The sequence below is a fragment of the Chiloscyllium plagiosum genome, unplaced genomic scaffold (genome assembly GCF_037043375.1).
Source record: "Chiloscyllium plagiosum isolate Xiang-an unplaced genomic scaffold, Cpla_swu_hap1 HiC_scaffold_42, whole genome shotgun sequence".
Classification (NCBI taxonomy): domain Eukaryota; kingdom Metazoa; phylum Chordata; class Chondrichthyes; order Orectolobiformes; family Hemiscylliidae; genus Chiloscyllium; species Chiloscyllium plagiosum.
In genome coordinates, this window is record NW_028270180.1 from 15878361 (window position 1) to 15900808 (window position 22448).

General features: G+C 38.6%; 1 protein-coding gene across 3 annotated transcripts in view; it reads left to right on the top strand.

Annotated features, from left to right (window-relative positions):
* Positions 1–21646, top strand: part of LOC122542639 (neuroplastin) — a 79049-nt gene extending 57403 nt beyond the window's left edge. For 2 of the 3 annotated variants that reach the window (XM_087982139.1, XM_043680631.2), the window contains 3 exons: positions 15417–15441; positions 18950–19024; positions 20759–21646. In XM_087982139.1, coding sequence (XP_087838265.1) covers positions 15417–15441; positions 18950–19010 — 86 coding nt within the window. In that variant the 3' untranslated portion in view covers positions 19011–19024; positions 20759–21646. The remainder of the gene's footprint in view (positions 1–15416; positions 15442–18949; positions 19025–20758) is intronic. The other variant, XM_043680632.2, reaches the window with a different exon arrangement.
* Positions 21647–22448: the final 802 nt, after the last annotated feature.

A 22448-nucleotide genomic window follows, 5' to 3' on the forward strand; every position in this document is an offset into this window, starting at 1 on the left:
TTGGCTATTCTCCTAGCCAATGGATGCCCTTCTACAGCCTTACCACTTCCTTAACACTGCTTGTCCCTCCATCTATTTTTGTATCATTTGTAAACTTCGCAACGATTTAGTTCCTTGATCCATATTTAATGGACCCTTACAGAACCATACTAGTCATAGGCTGCCATCCTGAAGAAGATACCTTTATTCCTACCTGTTTTCTGCCAGTCATCCAATCCTCTATCCATGCCAGTACCTTGCTGTTTAACACCATGAGCATTCATCTTATTTAGAGCCTCCTGTGTGGCACCTTATCAAAAGCCTTCTGAAAATCCAAATAGATTATATCCACTAGCTCTCTTTTGTCCAGCTTTCTTATCACCCCCACAAAAAAAATTCCAACAGATTTTGTCAGACATGACCTCCCCTTGGCGCAGAAGTGTTTACTCAGCCCTGTTTTACCGTGCTCTTCCAAGTACTTGTAATCTCATCCTTAAAAATGGACTCTCAAATCTTACCAACAGCTGAGGTCAGGCTAACCAGTCTATAGCTTCCTGTCTTTTGACTCCCTTTTTAAACAGCATGTCACGTTAGCCATTTTCCAGTCCTCTGGCACCCTCCCTGACTCCAGGCATTGAATTTTGGTATTGAGTTTTACGTAGTTCATTTTTAAAGTAACTTGTTTGATTGAAAAGTTTTTGTATCCTCTGACGTTCACTCAGTTTTTAAAACTGGGGCAAAGCTATTATAGTCCTTGCAAATCTACAGATGTAATTAGTCATAGTTTGGTATTGGAAGCTCAAGTGAAGCTTGTTGAATGACCAGCAAACTCCTAAACTTCCTACAATATTAGAAATACTAGCAAGTTTCTTTGATAAACTAATGATTACATTGGAAGGTTTATCATGTTATATTCTGAAGATCCAAATATATCAGGCACAAAAATTAATATTATTCAGATAACAAAACTGGTCTTATTCCATTGTCTAATGTTATTCGGAAAGTCCTCAATTTAGAAAACAGAATTGAAATCTAGTTGTTAAATAGTGATTCACTTGCATTGAAGGTTATGAGATTAAATGTTCACTTTCTCCTGTTGGCAAAAAGGTGTAAACTTGCGTGGTTTTATTATGTTTCTGTCTATTTACACATCTTAGTTATTTAAGAGCCTTGAGTGGATTGATTTGTTACGTTTTAGAATGTCTCCCTTAAAGTCTCTGCATCTGAGAGAAAATGCTTAACAACTGTTTACAATAGTTACAATACACTGATCAAAAGTTGTTCAGGCACAATAGTAATGTTAACTTTGTCAGACCATAAAATGCAGTATTTGATCATTTTAACTGAACCATTTGTATAAATTTGCTTTGCAAATTGTATCAAGAATTTAAACAGGGAGAAAGTGAGGACTGCAGATGCTACAGATGAGAGTCAAGAGTGTGGTGCTGGAAAAGCACAGCAGGTCAGGCAGCATCCGAGGAGCAGGAGAATAGAGGTTTCTGGCCTAAGCCCTTCATCAGGAATGAGGCTTGTGGGCCTGGGGGGCTGAGAGGTAAATGGGAGGGATGTGGGATTGCAGGGAAGGTCGGAGAAAGTGAGGACTGCAGGTGCTGGGGATCAGGGCTTAAAAATGTGTTGCTGGAAAAGTGCAGCAGGTCAGGCAGCATCAAAGGAGAATTAGAATCGACGTTTCGGGCAAAAGCCGTTCCTCAGGAATGAGGAGGGTGTGCCAAGCAGGCTAAGATAAAAGGTAGGGAGGAGGGACTTGGGGGAGGGGCGTTGGGAATGCGATAGGTGGAAGGAGGTTAAGGTGAGGGTGATAGGTTGGAGGGGGGGGTGGAGCGGTCGGGAACAAGATTGCAGGTCAAGAAGGCGGTGCGGAGTCTGAGGGTTGGGACTGAGAAAAAGTGGGGGGGAGGGGAAATGAGGAAACTGGAGAAATCTGCATTCATCCCTTGTGGTTGGTGGGTTCCTCGGCGGAAGATGAGTTGCTCTTCCTCCAGGCGTCGTGTTGCCATGGTCTGGGGATGGAGGCCAAGGACCTGCATGCAGGGAAAGTAGCTGAGCATGCGATAGGTAGATGGTGAGGGAGCAGGTGATAGGTCGGATAGGGGTGTGGAGTAGATAGATGGGAAATAATTTTAAACATCCAATATAGATCATTGCAATTTTATGTAAATGGGTTTGGAGAAAAAGATATTTTGTAGTTATTAACCTAATTCATGAAAGCAAATTTATATTCAACCCTGCTTTCATCACCTATTCTTCTATTTTTCTAAGAAAATGAAGATCAGTGGTTTGTTAGTTGCTGTCCATTTGGTTGGTCATTCTTTTTCTAAATTGTCACTGATATAAAATGCAGTAATTGGATATCTAAATGACATCTGTCTTTTTCCTTTCACCATGAATTCATTAATGAAATTTCTTCATTGTCATGAACAAATCTGTTAGTTCTGATCAGAGTTTTTTAAAGAAAGTACATATTCTTTATTTTCACATTAACCAACACATGCATCCTGAAACATGTTCACACAACTGGAGAGAATATTTTTTATTTCCTAAGTACAGGGCTTAATGCTAGTGGGGAAAATTTGGATGATGCATCGTTTTTGTCGGAGTTAACGATACAGTTTGCAGAAGGTAGCAAACTATTGAGCTAGCGATGTTTGAGAAGATTTGTAGCTCAGGTTGAGGTTCTGGATGTAGGTTTGCTCACTGAGCTGGAAGGTTCGTTTACAGACGTTTTCGTTACCATACTAGGTAACATCAGTGAGCCTCCGGATGATGCACTGGTGGTATGGCCCACTTTCTGTTTGTTTGTGTTTCCTTGGATTGGTGATGTCATTTCCTGTGGTGATATCCTTTTTCGTTTTCTCAGGGGGTGGTAAATGTGATCCACGTTAACATGTTTGTTGATGATTCGGAGATGCCGGTGTTGGACTGGGGTGTACAAAGTTAAAAATCACACAACACCAGGTTATAGTCCAACAGGTTTAATTGGAAGCACACTAGCTTTCGGAGTGACACTCCTTCATCAGGTGATTATCACAATCACCTGATGAAGAAGCGTCGCTCCAAAAGCTAGTATGCTTCCAATTAAACCTGTTGGACTATAACCTGGTGTTGTGTGATTTTTAACTTTGTTTGTTGATGGCATTCTGGTTGGAATGCCATACTTCTAGGAATTCTTGTGTGTGTCTTTGTTTGGCTCATCCTAGGATGGATGTGTTGTCCCAGCCAAAGTGGTGTCCTTCTTTATCTAAATGTAAGGATACACCAAATATACCACCAAGTTCATCAGCAAGGACAATATCGTCAAGCCAGTGGAGCCTTAACATCCACTTCACCTTCTACAGGAATCTACAGGAAAAACCAAAAGGACACACATGGGATCTCCAATATCAGGGTTCTTAGCAGAGGCAGTAATGCAGAGAGTCAAACAAACAGCTCTGCCAACCATTCAACCCAAACTTTAGTTCAGCTGTGTGGATGACACCTTTGTCATCACGATACAAGAAAAATTGGAGGAAACCTTCAAGACCATCAATAGTACCTTCAAAGCCATCAATAATTGAGATTTAGACAGTTTAGGAGAATAGTCCAAGAAATGGCTGGGGAAATCCAATATGAGCAAATGCGAGGTCTTGCGCTTTGGGGAAAAAAAAATACAGGCAAGGACTATTTTCTAAACGGTGAGAAAATTCATAAAACCAAAGTACAAAGGGATCTGGGAGTGCTAGTACAGGATTCTTGCAGGTTGAGTCTGTGGTTAATGTTGTCATTTATTTCAAGAGGATTGGAATATAAAAGCAGTGAGGTGCTACTAAGACTTTATGAAGCTCTGGTTAGGCCCCATTTATAATAGTATCCAATTTTGGACCCAATTCCTCAGGAAGGGCATACTGGCCCTGGAGCGTGTCCAGTGGGGATTCACTATGATCCCTGAAATGGTAGGTCTAACATATGATGAATGGCTGAGGATCCTGGGATTGTTTAGCGTTCAGAAGATTGAGGGGGAATCTAATAGAAACTCACAAGATAATACATGGTCTAGAAAGAGTGGATGCTGGGAAATTGTTTCTGTCAAGTGGGGATACTAGGACCTGTGGGCACAGCCTTAGAATTAGAGGGGGTCACTTTGGAAATTACCACATTTCTTTAGTCAGTGTGGTAGGCCTGTGGAATTCACTGCATTGAGTGCAGTGGAGGTTGGGATGTTAAATGCCTTCAAGGCAGAGATTGATAAATTCTTAATCTCGCAAGGAATTAAGGGATATGGGGAGAGTGCGGGTAAGTGACGTTGAAATGCCCATCAGCCATGATTGAATGGCAGAGTGAACTCGATGGGCTGAATGGTCTTTCTTCCACTCCCACGTCTCATGGTCTCACAATACCTTTACTGGCATAAAATTCACTGAAGAGGAAAACAACAACAAACTGCCATTCTTCGACATCACAGTAGAGAAAACAGCCAATAAGGAACTTCAAACCAGCATCTACAGGAAAACAACAGATACCAACCATATACTGAACTACAGAAGCAATCAGCCCAACATCCACAAATGAAGCTGCATTTGAACATTATTTCAATGGGCCATCACACACTGCAGCACAGAGGAACTACGAAGAGCAGAGGAAAATCACCTACACAACGTATTCGAAAGGAACAGGTACCCAATGAACACAGTCCGCTGATTTCACAGCAACAACCCCAAACAGACAAAATACGTCTAGAAATCCTAGCCACTCTCCCCTACATCAAAGGCACCTCAGAAATGATTGCCAGACTACTCTGACCTCTTCGCATCGTGGTAACCCACTAAAACAGCAGCTAATGAACTTAAAAGACCCTATACAGACAACAAGCAAAACTAATGTCATTTACAAAATACCTTGCAAGAACTGTAACAAATACTACATGGGACAAACAGGCAGAAAACTAGCCACCAGGATACATGAATGTGAACTAGCCACAAAAAGACATGATGCACTATCGCTAGTATCCTTACGTACCAATGAGAAAGGACAACACATCCCATCCTAGGACAAGCCAAATGGAGATACACACAAGAATTCCTAGATGCATGGCATTCCAACAGGGACTCTATCAACAAATACGTTGACTTGGATCCCATTTACCACCCCCTGAGAAAAAGAACAGGAAATGACATCACCAACCCAAGGAAATCCAAACACAAATAAAGTGGGCCATACCACCAGTGCTTCATCCAGAGGTTCACTGATGTTACCTCGAATGGTGACGAACATCTGAAAACTAGCTCAGCAAGCAGACCTCCATCTAGATAATGTCAGAGAGAGTCTCTGGTGAAGCGCTGGTGGTACGTTCCCCCTCTATTTATAGATCTTAGTTTCTCAAGGTGGGTGATGTCACTTCTGGCTTTTTTTCAAGGGAAAGTAGATGGAATCTAAATGTGTTTATTGATGGAGTTTTGGTTAGAATGCCATGTCTCTCAGAATTCTCAAGCATGTCTTTGTTTCGTCTGTCCTAGGATATGTGTGTTGTCCCAGTCAAAGTGGTGTCCTTCTTTGTCTGTATGTAGGGAAACTAGTGCGTCATGTCTTTTGGTGGCCAGTTGGTGTTCATGTATCCTCGTGGCCAGTTTCCTGCTAATTTGTCCAATGTTAGTGTTTTTTACAGTTCTTTCATGGTATCTTGTAAATGACGTTAGTTTTGCTGGTAGTATTAATGGATCCATTAGGTTCATTAGTCGCTGTATAAGTGTGTTAGTAGGTTTGTGGGCTACCATGATGCCAAGGGGTCTGAGTAGTCTGGAAGTCATTTCTGATATGTCTTTGATGTAAGGTAATGTGGCTATAGGTTTTGGATGCATTGTCTGCTTGATTTTGTTTGAGAAATCAGTGGATTGTGTTTACTGGGTACCTGTTTTTCTTGAAAATGCTGCATAGATATTTTTCTTTTTTCTTTTTGTAGTTTTTGGGTCCTGCAGCATGATGTAACTCACTGAAAGAATGTCTTGATGCAGTGCTGTTCGTGGAAGCTGTAATGCAGGGACTTCAACAAGCTGCCCTCCAATCTATCTAACCCAAACTTTGGGTCCATACGTAGATGACATCTTTGTCATCACAAAATGGAACAAATTAGAGGAAACATACAATACCATAACAATATCCTGACAGGCGTAAAATTCACAAAAGAGGAGGAGAATGACAACAGACTTCCATTCCTTGATGTGACAGTTTGAACGTACAGTTAATGGAGAGTTTCAAACCAGCATCTACAGAAAAATCAACAAACACCGACCAAATACTTAACTTCAGAAGCAATCATCCCAACACCCTCAAACTGACCTGTATCAAGACATTATTTGAAGGAGCTACATCATACTGCAGCACCCAAGAACTAGAAGCAGAAGAAAAATATCAAGAAAACCAGCTACCCAATGAACACAATCTGCCGATTTCTCAGAAACAAACCCAAACAAGCAGACAATGCAACCAAAAACTATAGTTACATTACCTTACATCAAAGACATATCAGAAACTACTCAGACCCATTAGCATCATGGTAGCCCACAAACCATACAACACACTTAAACAGCGACTAATGAACCTAATAGATCCATTAGGTACTACCAGCAAAACTAACATCATGTGGACTTGTTAGGCCATAGGGCCTGTTTTCACACTGTATGGATTCTATGATTCACTATCTATGATTTACAAGATACCAGTGTGGGACCCTAAATAGCATCATGTGTTGCAGTGACTGCCCCCCCCCCCCCCCCCCCCCCCAACCACCAAACTAAACAGATTACGCTCACTGTCTTTTTCTCTGAATCTCTCCTCCGTCCTCTCATCCCTCTCTCTGTGTTTGTCTCTGTATTTGTCTCTCTTTGTCTCTTTCTCTCTCCTCCACTGCCACGGCCACCCCGAAGTAAACCGAAAAGCTAACCCAAATGCTTTCCAAGGAGTTGTGACAATTTTCAGGCAGTGAATGGAAGTGTCAGTGAGAAAAAGGTCAGGAAGCACTTCTGTGTTGAAGTCCAGGGCAAGGGAATGTAATCTTAAGATTAAAACTAGGTAATTCAGAAGTGAAAGCATGAAGCACTTTTTCATATAAGAAGGAATGTAAATCTGAAACATCTCTCTCCTCAAAAAAGCAAGCTGTTGAGGCAGGCTTAATTGAAAAATTAAAACTGAGATTAATTACATTTTTTTTTGTTAGGCCATGGTCTAACAACCAATGCAAGTAAATGGGGCTCAGTTATAAATCAGCCTTAATCCATCTGAAGGACATCACAAGCTTGAACAGCTGAATGCCTACTCCACACCATATGTTATTAAAGCTAGTTTATTCTCTAGTTAAAATCTTGTGTGGAAAAACGTGAGCTTTCGTGCTTGTACTCTTGATATTTCCTGACATTGCATTAACCAACTTTTATGTGAACAGCACAGATCTCTGGACTTCCTGCTTCCATTTCTCAGACATCTTGGATGGCCATCGTAAGAGAATGTGGAATAAGAAATTTAATTCATACCCTTTTTAATGGGTGCAAATTGCTTTATTTGCCCTTTGAACAAAATTTTATATTGAGATGATGAAGGCTTGATGTTATGTTCCAGGTTGTGCAGTTTTGATGGATTTTACATTATTGCAACAAAACCAAAATAGGTTGGCTTATAAATAAGAGATTTGGCCAAAGATTATAGTGCATTCATAGAATATTTTGAACACTTATTAATATTGTTACTTTGAATTTTTATGTTTTGGAATATGATGATCTGATAGTGACGAAATATTTCTATTTTCCTCTGAAAGCTTGTTCATTTTCTTCAGCAAGAATGTTATCTTTTTTGAGTTGTTGCATCTAGTTATTCTAGATTGGATTATATTCAGAAAACTGATTCCTTTCCCTCAGAATTTTCACACTGACCCTATCAAAATAGTTACAGAGGAGCTGAATTTAAAGGGAACTAAGAGGATATTAAAATAATACTCATCTTGGTAACTTTTAAGTTCAAGTGTGGAAAAGGTCACATTCCGCTATGCAAGAACACTGATGTGGCAGTGATGTTGACTTCTCCAGGATACACTCAAACACTGAAAGATATTGTAACTCGATCAATTTCAAACACCAAAAAACAAGATAAATGAAGTCATTTTAATTATTGAAGGAATTATAGAATATAAATTTAGAAATTAAATTTAAAATTAATACTAAAAGTTCTAAATTATCAAAATTCAGGAAAGTAGTCTTGAAGAAATTAGGGCAAGAAGGACCATTTTTAGCAATATTTCACACAATCTCATCAATTTTTTTATTAATCTTATGGAAAGCTTTTTTGTTTTGGAGCGAATCAATTCATGTTTCAAAATCCTACAGCCAAGCACCTTTTTTTATTTTGTACCATTATCCAAACACTGTAATCAAAATGACTCCAGACTTATCATTACAGAAAGCACAGCCTATTATACAGATAGAGCACTTCAACTTGAAGCCATCAGTTTTCCCATCCGACCCAGTAAAGTCTGCGTTTTCTTTAACCAATCTGGATAGAGCCTGGATGCTGTCACCTTGCTTAAAAGTGAGGTTTCTTTGCGAACTGCAAAATGTGATATCTTTTCACCTTGTAATATTTATCACAAAGTTTCTAGGATTCATAATTTAAGGACATTATGGATGGACACTTCAAAAATCATGATGTTACCAAGGAAACTCAATATGGCTTTGTCAAGTGAAATTAACTAATTTCAGATTTTGTTTGATAAAGTAACAAGCAAGGTGGATCGTGGGAGCTTGTAGATGTTTGCTGGGACTTCCAAAAGGCATTTAATTAGTACTACATCAAAGCACATAGAGGAAACATATTCACATGGATAAAGGATTATTAACTAATGAGGAATAGAGTAGGGATAAGTGAATTTTTTGGGCTGGCAAACTATAACCAGTGCAGCACCACAGGAGTTGGTACTGGGCCTTAACAGTTTGCGATCTGTATCAATGAGATATATAAATGAATGTAATAGCTAAAGGTGCTGATGACCTCAAGATAGGTAGGAAAGTAAGTTTTTAGTGAGGAGGAAGAGGGTATACAAGGGATTTGGTTAAGTGGGTGTGCAAAACAATGAAAGGCCATATGTGGGCAAATGCAAATTTGTCCACTTTGGGAGGAAGAATGGAATACCACTTTGTTATTCAAAAGGAGATTGTCAAGCTTGGCTTTACAAAGGCATCTGGGTGTCCTGGTATATGCAAAATATTTGCATGCTGGTACAGCAAGTGATTAAGAAGGCAAGTAGAATCTTGCTCATTTCAAGAGGAAGGCATTGTAAAATTAGGGAATTTTGTTGCACCTTAAAGGATATTTGATGAGACGTCATCTGGCATGTTGTATATGGATTTAATCTATTTTTGGGGGGAGAAATGTTTCCTGTAGTTCATTCAACTCCTAGATAAGCAATTCGTATGAAGAAAAGGATTGAGCCTGTACCCATTGGAGTATAGAAGAATGAAAGGTAGTCTTATTGAAACATAATATCCTGAGGGAACTTGATCAGGGGAATACCAGGTGGATATTTATTTTTGTGGAAGGGATTAGAATTAAGGAATTTGGTGATCTCAAGATTAAACCCTTTTAAGAATGAGATGAGAAGCTGCCTTTCTCTGAGAATCATTTAGTCTGTGAAATTGTCTTCTTGAGAAAGCAGCAGGAGCTGGGTTATTGAATTTGTTCAAAACTGAGTTTCGATTGTTAGTGGACAAGGGAATAATTGTCATAAAGGACTGCAGGGGGAGAGGGCAGCAAAGTGAAGTTGAAATTACAATCCAATCAGCTGTGATCTTCGTGAATGGCAGAGCACAGTGAAAGGGCACACTGACCTACTCCAGAGTCCTATGTTCCCATAAACCATTTTCAGAAACATCGAGACCATTTCCTCTCTATCCTGCCACTTCATTATTTCAAGGTAACTAATTTAGGAGTTGTAGATCCAGGTTTGCTCTCAAACATTACTTGGAGTAATTTTTAAATCATGTTTTTCTGGATTTGAATATAATGAGTTACTCATCTACACTTGCTTGCTTGATTCAATTCATTAAAAGTTCTGTGCTATTCTTCATGCAGTAGCAGATTGCAATCCTGGGCATTAAATCTCCTTTTTGACAATCTATATAAAATGTGAATTGACTATTGTTTTTAAAAACAGCCAATAATTCATGCCAAGCATTAAAGCTGAAATGGAGAAATCTGGAGAACTTTATTTGCAATAATTCAGTAAAATTTAATTTAAGGGCCTTTTGCTTTGTGGCAGAACTAATGCAGTACATCTCGAGGGATTGAAAGCACACTAATAGCAGAACATTTAAAATATGTGCATTCGTGTTTGCAACTGTGGCTGAATTATTAACTCATGACTCCTTCCAAGGTCAGAGTGGTAACACTAACAATTGATTTTCTGATGAAAGAATTAACACTTTTTGGCTCAATGACCTGTTTCTCTCCACTGATGCTCCCTGAACTGTTGAGCACTTTTCAGCATTTTTGGTTTTTATTTCAGGTTCCCAGCATCCACATTATTTTGCTTTTACAAAGGAGATTGCAGATAAAGCAAAAACAAGATATTGTGACTGATGGTAGTCTGTAATAAGAACAGAACATGTTGGAAATAGTGGGAAGGTCTGACAGTATCTGTGTACAGAGAAACAGGTTAAACATTTCAGGTCTCTGCCCTTCCAGAATTCTTTCTGATGATCTATTAACTTTACCTCCTCTTTCCATGGATACTGTTAGACCTGCTGAGTATTACTAGTTTTTTCTATTTCACTGCAGCTACATGGCATAGTTTAATATTTTACAGACTTGGTTTGAGGCTCATCAAATTCCAAGTGAATGATGACTATTAAATTACCATTTTAACTTCCTGAGTTTCAGTATATAATATTTTGGCATCAAGGTGGATTTCTTGGGAGTGGATTGTAACTGTGAAGAGCTGCAAATGCACGCTTTGGTTAGGATTTACACTTAATAGGTTATAGAAGAATTCACAATTTTATATTTATTCTTCTATTTGGGCAGGACAGGCACACTTATGAAAACAATTTTTTTGATCAGATTGTTTTGATTTCTAATTCAAAGTTCAAAGCCATAGGCTTACCAATTAAGTTGAAACAAAAAAAGTTATGCTTTTAAAATATATTCTCTCAAATAAGCCTGCATAGTTCTTTGTATTGTAGGAAATAAAGCAAGGATTTTAAACTTTTATGCATACACTTTTCGAAGAGAGGCCTTGTTATATACAGGCTATATCCAATCACTTCTACTCCAAATTACATGGTGATCTCATTCAGACGTACAGGCAATTTTCCCAGTAACTGTTTCTACAGGGTTGGATGGTCTCCACATAGACCCACTTCAAACTAACTTGCTAGGTTAGAACTATGGTTAATATTGATATTTGTCGGTTATTGTGACTTCTTTTCTTTCCCTCTCAATTGCATCATACCCTAAAACTGGTGGTAAGTGAGAGAATTGCATGCTTGAGTTTGTTTTTCTCAGCTTCAAGTCTGAAGTGCATCAGTTCATGATGTTAAAACTTTTTTCCAAGTCCTCATTCACGTTCGCAACTTTTTCGTATCTTCCATTCAGTTTTTCCTGCTGCCGTTTCTGGATTTGTAGTTGTTTTGTTTTCAAAATCTGCGTTTTTTGGGTTTAGTCTGTTCTGTTTCTCTACTTGGGTTGTTGTAGGAGTTGGCCAGAACTCACGGCCGGCAAACTGATTTCTCTTTAGGTTTGAACTAGCTCTCCTTTCTGCAACTATATGACTTATGATGAGGACACTTGCTATGTTAGTCTGTATCAGGGTTATTGATGTCCCATGGCAGATGGCTGTTGTAAATACTGAACTAGTAGCTGAGTCAACAGGAATGGTATATGGAGGAAACCATTCTAATCGATGCATTATTGAAATGAGTGTTCTTTTCTCTGGTCTTCCCACGGTTTTTAATTCTCATTAGCGTAGATCCCAATTTTAAGAATTGCTTCATACCCCAAAATGATCTTTTCCTGATGTTTCATGCATGCATGTTTATTTCCTCTATTGGGGGGGGGGGAGAGAATGAATACAATTCTGTTTACTTATCATTCCAATTTTGAAAATTGGAATGCCTGATGGTGATCTCTCAAATGTGACAAGTTCCTTCTGTGCAAATTGCCTTGTATAAAAAAAAAACCTATGTTGCGTGTCATTCAAAATAGCTCTCTTAATGGAACTCCCTATATAAGCCTATTAAGTTAGCATCCATTCTTGAAGTGGATTCATTCAAAAAGCCCTAAAGTTATTTGTCGGCCACAGCAGGAACCCTTAGTTCAAAGCAAGATGTTGGGGTTTAGTGAAAGTATAATGTTCAGATATTTTTATCTAGTGTATATTAATGGGTGTGTATGTTTTTCCAATTATTATAAAGTTGTCCTTTCTTGAGGTAGGAATGATATTTTGGTTTAATTTGGATAGATGTAGATTTGCCCATATTAATAGTATCCTTACCAACATTTAACTGACTTTAATGGAATGTCTCAGTGGATGAGCTTAGCTCTGCCACAGCACAGTCTGATCATGTGTGCAAAGTGCTGGAGGTTTCCCATTGTAAGAGTTGGGGGCACTTGCGATTTAGTAGTTTGCCTTAAAAATATGCTATGTTTTTAAGATCCACATTGCAACTGTGCATTTATTGGGAGCTTAGATTGGTGGCAATGCTTATACAAGCCCTCAACTTGGATTGGAAATAACCAAATTTGTTAACATAATTAGCTCACTTATTTTTTTTTGCTTAAGTATCGTACTATATATACCTTGACTCCCTCCCTCAGAGCTTAAAATCTCTCACAATTTCACTGATTTGTTGAAGTCTATCATGAAGTCGGTCTTCCTGAGTGATAAAGCAGCTTTTTAATTTGCTATGAAAATCTTCTGATACAGAAAATTGCCTTGTCCTATCAAAAGTCATATAGTTCTTTGTTAATTTAGAATCTACTTATAAACTCTGGGTTTAAGAAACAAGTGGTAGAGGGGAGAAACTAACTATATAGTCTGTGTACTTGTTTCAATTCCTGATGCATCTCTTGATTACATTAACAGTGTATATAATTTCAGTATTCTCTGCGGCACTGACGTCTGGTTGTCTGACTGGTCTTAGTTTTCTTTGTACACTGTTTTATAAATACGTCCTTGCCAGTGACTGAGACCTGTGGTCACTGGTGTGTTGCTGGTGTTTCGCGGCTGTGAGCTGTTGGTTTGTGATTTGACTTTTTTTGGTCTTCCCAGTCACTTGTGCGCTGGCGGTGGCTTCTCTCCGTGCCTCAAGGTACAGATGGAGTAATGGCACTTTCGTAGCCCTGGAAATGTTGCCATTACTCCTGGTGCGTGCTGTCAGGTGGCTGCGTTGCGATAAATTTCCATACTTGCTTCATGTATACCAGACACCTTGTGGAATCCTGCTTAACCTAGTGGACATAACACAGGGCTTGTCCAGCAAAAAAAACATTTTGTAGATCTTTGTTGCCTAACCAAGTCTATGCCACATAATTTCTTTGAACCCAAGAAACTTGAAACACCCATTATCAAACGCCCTTTGTTAAATGTCCGACCTTTCCTTCCAAAATAAAAATCTTTTTTTTTTTTGCCATTTCAAATGTTGTTTGAAGTTATTAAAGCCAGAATTTTTGAAGGATAAAATCAAATTCTTTCTCCTCCCTCAGTAAGTTTGAAAAAATGCAAGATCATATTTTTAAAGAATACAATTGCTCCCATAAGTTGGTTAGATAAGAGATTGAGAAGAAAAATAAAGACCTTATTGCATTACCCATCTGATAAATAAAATGAAATTTGTTTATTTCTGATTTTAGCAAAATAACTAACACTACACGACCTGTCACTTTTTTAAAAATCAATAAAACTTGTCTAAGTGTTGTGGTGCATTCAAATACCAAGTTCTAGGATATTGAATTGTTTTTTTTCTTCTAACCTGCCTTATTACTTTTAAACATCAGGGAGCACATGCATGCAGTTGTAACCATGTATGAATCAGGTCTTTGCGATACAGTACCACATGATCCACTGTGTGTGTGTGTGTGTGTGTGTTCAGGTTTTAATTGCAACATCATACCTTTCAATCCAGAATGTGTTCCAATGCAATGCATCATTCTGATTCCGGTACAAGTAAAACATCTCATGGTTCACTCATGTATGTCTTATCCTACCCTTGATTTCTGCACTTATTGTATATTAAATCAATGCATCAAAAAGATTTGAGTAACTTTGGATTACCTGAGCCAAAGGAATCTCATCTCAGTCATTTGGTTCTAGTGCCTTGTCAAAATTCATTATTATATTAGCATAAATGCAAATGATCAAATTAACACACTACTGCTCAATACAGACGCAGCTTGAAATTTCTCGTTTCTTCAGCCCTCTATTAAAGGGGAAATACTTATCTTTGGCCCACTTAAATAATGTGTCCCTTGCTCTGGAGAAGACTATTTAACTCTACCTTTGCTAATGCCATACACTGTCCAGGGTATTGTAGTACCTTTAGTAGTGTGAGCCCTCAATCCTGCAGTATGTGTTTACAGCCCTTTTACCTTGCCTTAAAATGATAGATTGTAATCTTATGATCTGAAATGTTTTGATCCTCCATTCTGTACTTATAGGACAAAAAACGTTTTGAAGCACATCTGTTTGGACATTTTAGTAGAATTGGTGATCAAAACATGCTCCAAGCTAGGATGTATTTGATCCATCCATCCCGTTCCGTTTTTGCCCTTGTAGAGTGGTAATGCACACAGATGCAAACTCTGTTATTGCTTTTTAAAGCATTGAGCTTCCTTCAGCTATGCGTAACATCAGAATAGTTACCCCCCTCCCCCCGGTCATTGTTTAAATTTGACGTCATTTTTAGTTTAGTGGCAACTAGGTACCGAGTCTTGATTTGGTCTCACTGCAAAGCCCTTGTACTCTCTCTCAATCTTTACACCCTATAAATAAAACACATTTTTGTTCAGGTCAACAAAACCTAGAGGAAAAAAAAATATTGAACAGGATTTCACAATCAGTTGTTGGTTTACGTCTTCTCATTGGTCTATGAGAGTGAACCACTGGAACTTGGGGACAAGATGAACATGTACCTTACACAATCTGTCCACTATAGTTGCAGTATTTCATGACAAGCCTCAAAGTGTTAACCAACCATGTAATAACATTTTTTTGCCATTGAATGTAATGATTTAGAGACTAACTCCATGAACAATTACATCGTTGAAGTTTATCTGAGCTGACAAAGTCAAGCCAACTGGTGCTAGCAGTTTACAGATGGTTTTGTGCTAATCTCTAATAGCTCCTTTTTTTTTCCTTTTTCTTTACCTTCCCTGTCACCTGTGTTCTGACTCTCTGACTGAGGCAGATGATGAGCCAGTTTCTGGACCGATGTGAGTATAAAATTAAATTTATTTAAATATGGTACTTTTTATAAAGTGACATTGCTGTCAAGTACCAGCTTCAATGGGCATGCTTGTGTCAGGTTCAATGTGGGTTACAAGTTGAATAAACTTTCCTCCATCTTATCTCATCAGTGCGCCTCACTTGTCAGCAAGTGAGGATGCCAGTTGACTACTGGTTTTATTGGGAGCAGTTGTATTGTGCCCATTAGGCACCTCGTTGAGATTCTTTGCCTTTCTTTCCCGTGGGCGGCACGGTGGCACAGTGGTTAGCACTGCTGCCTCACAGCGCCAGAGACCCGGGTTCAATTCCTGCCTCAGGCAACTGACTGTGTGGAGTTTGCATGTTCTCCCCGTGTCTGTGTGGGTTTCCTCCGGGTGCTCCGGTTTCCTCCCACAGTCCAAAAGATGTGCAGGTAAGGTGAATTGGTCATACTAAATTGCCCGTAGTGTTAGGTAAGGGGTAAATGTAGCGGTATGGGTGGGTTGCGCTTCGGCAGGGTGGTGTGGACTTGTTGGGCTGAAGGGCCTGTTTCCATACTGTAAGTAATCTAATCTAATCTAATCTAATCTAATGCTACATTGTTCACTTCTTAGTCTGAGTTGGAATTTAAACCCAAACTGCCTGGCCAAGATTATGCTTAAGCTGTGCTTTTATCACACTTGCTTTTGTAGTTTGTTTGTTGCACGTTTTCACGTGATCAGTAAGAGAACTTGTGAAATTGTCGGGTCTTTTTAACTCTAGTAAAGTCATCCTGGTCCTTCGTACCATAGGGCTGTCCTCTCAGTGTAGAGAGAGATGATTGGTTGTTTAACCTGAGTGTCACCACCTGTCCAGTGAGGGAAAAGATTGAGAAAAAGAGGGCTTCAAAATAAGCTGAGCCTGTGCATGAGTTGGAACCAACCCTGTTGGATCACAGTATCGCAAACCAGCCAACTGAAGTAACGGGCATCCTCCCCAACCAACCCCACCCCCAACTCTCAAGCAAAATAAAAAAAAAAGGCTAAAAGATGCCTGGCTAACTCATTCTCATGTCAATTATATTTAAAAACCCAACCGCTTAGATGCAAGGCATGCGATGCAGATTACCAAGTAACTTGCACACTGGGGACTCCTTCAGGAGTTTGTAAGCCTATCATCTTGACTGTTTTTATGCTGGCCTCAGCAAAACTTTGATCAACATTCTCATGATCCCCAGTGTAGTATTTTTACAGATTTTATAATAGAACATGCATACCATACTACTTCAGTTTTGTATTTGCTGCTATTGAGAAATAGTTTGCTGTTACTGTTTTTGTCATGTGCATCTTTGTCTAAGCTTTTTCAATCTTCACGTTTTTCTGCAGCATGCTTTAGATGTTATCTTTATGGTATACGTTGGTTCAGTCTTGCATTATTCTATAAAAGTTTTCTATTAACATGACTGGCCTTGTACATTCGTAGGATTTCCTTTTTCTAGAAAATTGCTGAATGTCTAATCAGCAAATAGGCAACAAATGTTTCTTACTAGAATTGATTTTTTTTAAAATGTCTTAAACAATAAAAGCACATTCCAAGCCTGGTCTGTTCTCCACTTTTGTATATAAATTGAAAAATAAACTCTGTTTGCATTGCGTTCAGTAGCTCTTCATCAAAACCTGACAATGCACTTGAAGCACTGCTGTAGTCTAGTCACTACGTCATTGTAATTCTTTGTTTCTTATTGGTCACTCCAGTCAACCACCATACTTTTACACGATAGGTTGTTGGTAAGCAGTTTTGGTCACTCTATATTGGGAAGGATTGTTGGATTAGCTTTGTTGTTGAAACCAATCTAATGTTCTTTCAAGTCTGTTCTTGAATTCATTATTTTAAAAAAAAAACGTAGGCTAGATCTTAAGAAACTGCACTAGTAAGATGTGGAGTGAGGCCAAGCATTGAACTGATGGTGGAACAAGGTAGGTGGAAGATTTGAGCCCAGGTTTTCCCTGGGCTGCAGCAATCCGAGCAATAACAACCTGGCCACAGATTGTCCACTACTTCAGTTGTGGAGGGGAAAATAGTAAATCTTATGCTGATCATTAGCATGAACTGACCAGTTCAAAGTTCAGCAATACTTGATCATCCATCACCTGAAATTATTGAATATGAAAATGTTGGAATTTAGGCTGTTAATTTTTAAATTGTTACTAACTTATATCATGAAATATTTTGCTATCCACGATGCTTGTGGAATAGGTGAAGTTGCTAATCAAGAATGCTGATTGGGGGGCTACTTTCTTATTCTGGAGTAAAAATGAGGTGCTGCTCTCTTTTTGAGGGGTTGATAGGAGAGAAGCAACTGGGCATTTGTGGGTCAAAGCATAGCAGGGTGAAAGTCACCATAGTCCAGCTGCTGTCTCATCAGCGAGAACTGGTGTGAGTTGACCCTGTGATCCACAACCTAGGTGGTAGGTGAGGTCAAGACGGTGCCACCCTCATGGTGACTCTAACTCATATGGGAACTGAACCCACGCTGCTGGCATCACTCTGCATTGCAAAACCAGCAGTCCAACCAGCCGACGTGCCCCTTCATAAACGCACAGCATTGGAAGTCCAGGCTGACGCGACAAGCTTTAGTTCAGCTTCTTTAAAAATAAACTCGAGCTGTCAAATCCATAAACATGCGCTTCACACGCTATGTCTTTGTTCAAGTTCAATAAGTGAAACTGAATTATTTTTTTAAATTTCATCACAAAATCTAAACCAATTTCAGATTTACAAGTTACTGTTAGTTTTAAGAAAGCATTACCTGGACACTGCAAGTGATTGGCACTTCTTTTAAAAAAGAAAATTTCACTATAGCAAATTTTGATTACAGATAACATAAGTTTGGTGCATCTAGTAACTTATTGTAACTCTGACCTCCTGATGTGTGGAAGAGTGGTTGAATGCAGACTTGTCCAAATCCAATCATCCAGTAACAATAAAATGTCCTTGCTTCATCTTCATTCCCATCTGTACTTTCAGCTGATTTTTTTTTTCCCCTCAAAATGCACAAGAACATTTGAGTTTTGAACAACGGACTTAAAGATCTGAAAGTAAACAAGTCTTTGAATTTAAAAATAGCTTTTTAAGTATCATTCATGAATGTGGATGTCACTGACTGCATTATCATTTATTGTCCATTACTAATTATTCAGAGGGCTAGAGTCAACCTCATTGCTGTGGATCTTAAGTGGCATGTAGGCCAGACCAGGTAAGGATAGCAGATGCCAGACATTAGTCAACCAGATTGTTTATTGCCATAAAAACAAACAGTGGCTAGATGGTTGTCATTAGGCCAGCTTTAGTTTATTTTAGATTTTTAATGAATTAAAATCTCATCACCCCAGAATATTTGCCTGGAATTCTGGATTAGCAACTTTACCACTATCTTGCTGTCACCCTACATTGCATCATCTCCAGCAAAGACTGTAATCTGTGCTAAATATAATGAGTACAGTAAATAGCTGTTAACTTTTATGTAATTTCGAACAGGAAAACCAATTCTACAAACAATCATAAAGACAAGAACCTGCGTCAGAGAAACACCAACTAATCCTTGGTTATCAGGTATGCTCCTTCTGTCACGTGAATTTTTCTTTGATCTTGTATCTGACATTATTTGACATTTGTTGGGTTTAATATTTCAGAGAGCAAATTGTACACTTTATCTTTGCTTTCCAGTCACTTTTTTTTTAAAAAAAGGATTAACTCTCTCTGGAGCAGGAAGTTAATGTTTCTAGAAAGGTCACTAGACTCAGTGTGTTATCTGTTCATAGATGCTGTGAGACCTGCTGAGCTGCTTTAGCAATTTCTGCAGCTTACTACACGACTATTTTAAATCTTTACATTCCACTGTGTAGAACTGTTTTGACTGGTGAGGCAACCATGGGAGCACACGGAAAATGAAAGAAGGGGCAAATCAATATTTCAGAATTCTGGAATTGAAAGTATGGAATGAGAACAGACTCTTAATTGAAAAGTGACAGAGAGAGGTTTTCACAAGCTACAGATTTCTCTTGTACTTCTGATTAAATCATGAGGTCCAAGACTCTAAACCTCAATTTCTCTTGACCTCTTTCAGAATTGGTTGATTTCATAATGAACTCATTTCATAATTTTACTGTAGCCACTTGAAATCCACAGATAATGTTTTGTTTGTGACACAGAATTGCATCATTGTGAATTTTTAAAGCTGTTATTCAGTTGGACTTAGTAGATCAAATTACTTAAGGGTAAACAATTTTGATGACTGGTTGCTGTGTGTACCTTTGCCATGAGAACTGTTTGCCAATCTGTAGTCTGTTGAATTCTAGTTTCCAGGGTATTATTCTTTGACTGATATCTTCATATTGATTCCTGTCTGCAAGATTCCTCGCTGCATCATGATCCTTCCTGAATAACCTGTCTAATTTCTTTGAGCCTCTGTTGTTCTCCCTTTGGACAGAGGCATAACCCAAACCATTGATTTAATCAATGACCATGCTTCTCTGGTTTTGGGGCTCTTCTGTAAGTAATAAGGTAGAGTTTATTGAATTAAAAGGAGTGAGATCACAACTGCCAGTTGTACTTCTGTACAAAGGTACTGGTGGGTTGTGAACATTGAAATTATCAAGATATGTGTTGGAGGCAATGCCTTTACTAAGCATCACTTTACAGTAGTTATCTGAGCCCTGATTTTTTTGATCACTGATCAAAACAGTGCCTATTTTAGTTTTTGACTGTTAATATGAATGTGAATGCCCATATTTATTGCATTGCTAAATACGGCTGGTGGTAAAAGGAATCTGTATTTGCCTCTTGGGGGTGAGTGCTTTCTGCCCCGCTACTTACATTTCTTTCTGAAATATAGCATTCTTGAGACCATTGCTTCGTGATACAATGCAACATTAGCAGAAGAGCAATTCTTGCAGCAATGTTCGTCTCTGTTTGTACCTTATTTGGACAGTTAATTACTAAATCTGAGTAGTTCCTGCAGGAGTCAGCAGTCACAATTGAAACATTAGGTAATCAGTTTTTGCACCAAGCCTTATCACCTGCCCTAAGTGCTACTTATTACAGTAGTGTTTCCTGTAAACTGTGCTGTTACTCCTCCACTGCCAGTTCTTAAATTTACAAAGTATTGATGCTGGTCAGACAAGGCAGTTAGTGGCTTACGGTCAGTCTTGCCCTGATGAGACTGCTTACTTATGCTGTCAATTACTTTGAGGTTTTAAATATCTTAAACCAGTCAGTTTTTGTGCATAAAGTCATTGTGTGCTGAGCATTCAAAGGAGTAATTCGTTTATTTATGCATTTTTACAGAACTTTGAATTTCTGAAGGTCATTATCAAATACCATGGCTATCAGTCAAGGACTCTGGAGATTGTTGGTCTGAATGGATGGGTTTTGATCTTCCTGCTGTCTCAGCAGGAATAAGATGGCTGTGTGAAGCATGTTTTGCCTTATTCAATCTCTTCTGAAGAATAAAGTATTAAGAAGATTGCTTTGCAAATTTATTTCTGATTATTTCAAATTGATAGTGTACTTTGGGCGCTTGATATGATATTTATTGATGCTTGAATGTCTTCCCCCACCCCCTTCGCCACTCCTTTCACTTCCTGCGATTCTGTTTATGTGAATGCATGCAGTGTTTATTATTTCCTGTGTGTTCATTCATACATTATTCATCATGTGGCGCTCCCTAACTCCATGATTCCTTTCATTCTGTACCGAACACTTGCTAAATAACTGTCAGTCACATGACATTTGATTTGAATTTGTATATATTGCAAATATTAGTGTCCGGCAAATCAGAAGCATATAAAGAAATGATGTATAATCCTATTGCACTGATTTGATAGAAAGTTAGGCAAAAATATATATCTCTCTTCCACTGCCATTTCATGAGCCCTATTCTTGGTGTTACATTCTAGCACAATTATTGCATGGTAGTGTCCTATGCAAGCTTGAACAAGTAATTTATTAACCATCTCCTTTTTTCCTTTCAAAGTACTGTTCTGAAATTCACCCTGCGTTTTGTTTGGACACTAATAAAGCTTTAATGTTGTGACTTCCTTTCCAAAGTAATTTTGGGTGTGTAAATGCATGAGATTGCACATTTACCTGTGGTTATTATAATCATTAATCTAACTCCATGTACAGTATGTTGACCACTGATTTTTAAAAATAAACAATGACATTGAAAACTGGGTTATTTGAATGACATTTGTCAAGGGTTGAAATGAGGACATTGCATTTAATTGTGTGGTGCTGCCTCTTGAAGAGATTGGGAAGGGATCTTCAGGGAATGATCTTTGATAACCAGCCAGTCTGGACACTGATATTTCGATTAAACCCTAATGTCCCCAGTATGCAGTGTAACGATTGGCCTTGGCCTGAAGTAGCCACAATTTCCTGAAAGTATCATTTAAATATCTTCAGCCAATAGTAGAATTTAATCTTCTGAGTTTTATTCTTGACACATGCAGGGAAAGAAATGCTGTGGTCAAGTAATTTGTTCAGTGTACTTCCCCTGTATCTAACCTAGAAATGTTTGTGTTTATAAACCAGAAAATAGCGATTGGCTGTTTTGAGCCACCTTTCCTCCTTATTCCATTGGCAGCATTCGCTTCTGAAATAGAAGATTGTGCATTCATTCCCCACTTCAGGGATTTGGTATAATCTGGATTTCAGCATCGTTTGAGATGTTGTCCGTCAGATGGTATGCCGAATCAAGGACACATCTGTCCTCTGAATGTAAATGATCCCAAGGGACTATTTCAAGGGAGAGTCTGGGAATTCTCCTCACTGGTCTGGTCAATATTTATCCCTCTATCAAAATCGCAAAAAACAAATTCACTGGTTACTTGTCTGATTCATGTCTTGATCTGTGAAAATCAGTTGACCTACTGTGTTTAACAATGACATTGAAAATTAGGTTATTTGCATGAAACTAGTCAATTGCTAAAATGAGGACATCGTATTTAAATGTGCTGTACTGCCTTTGAGAATG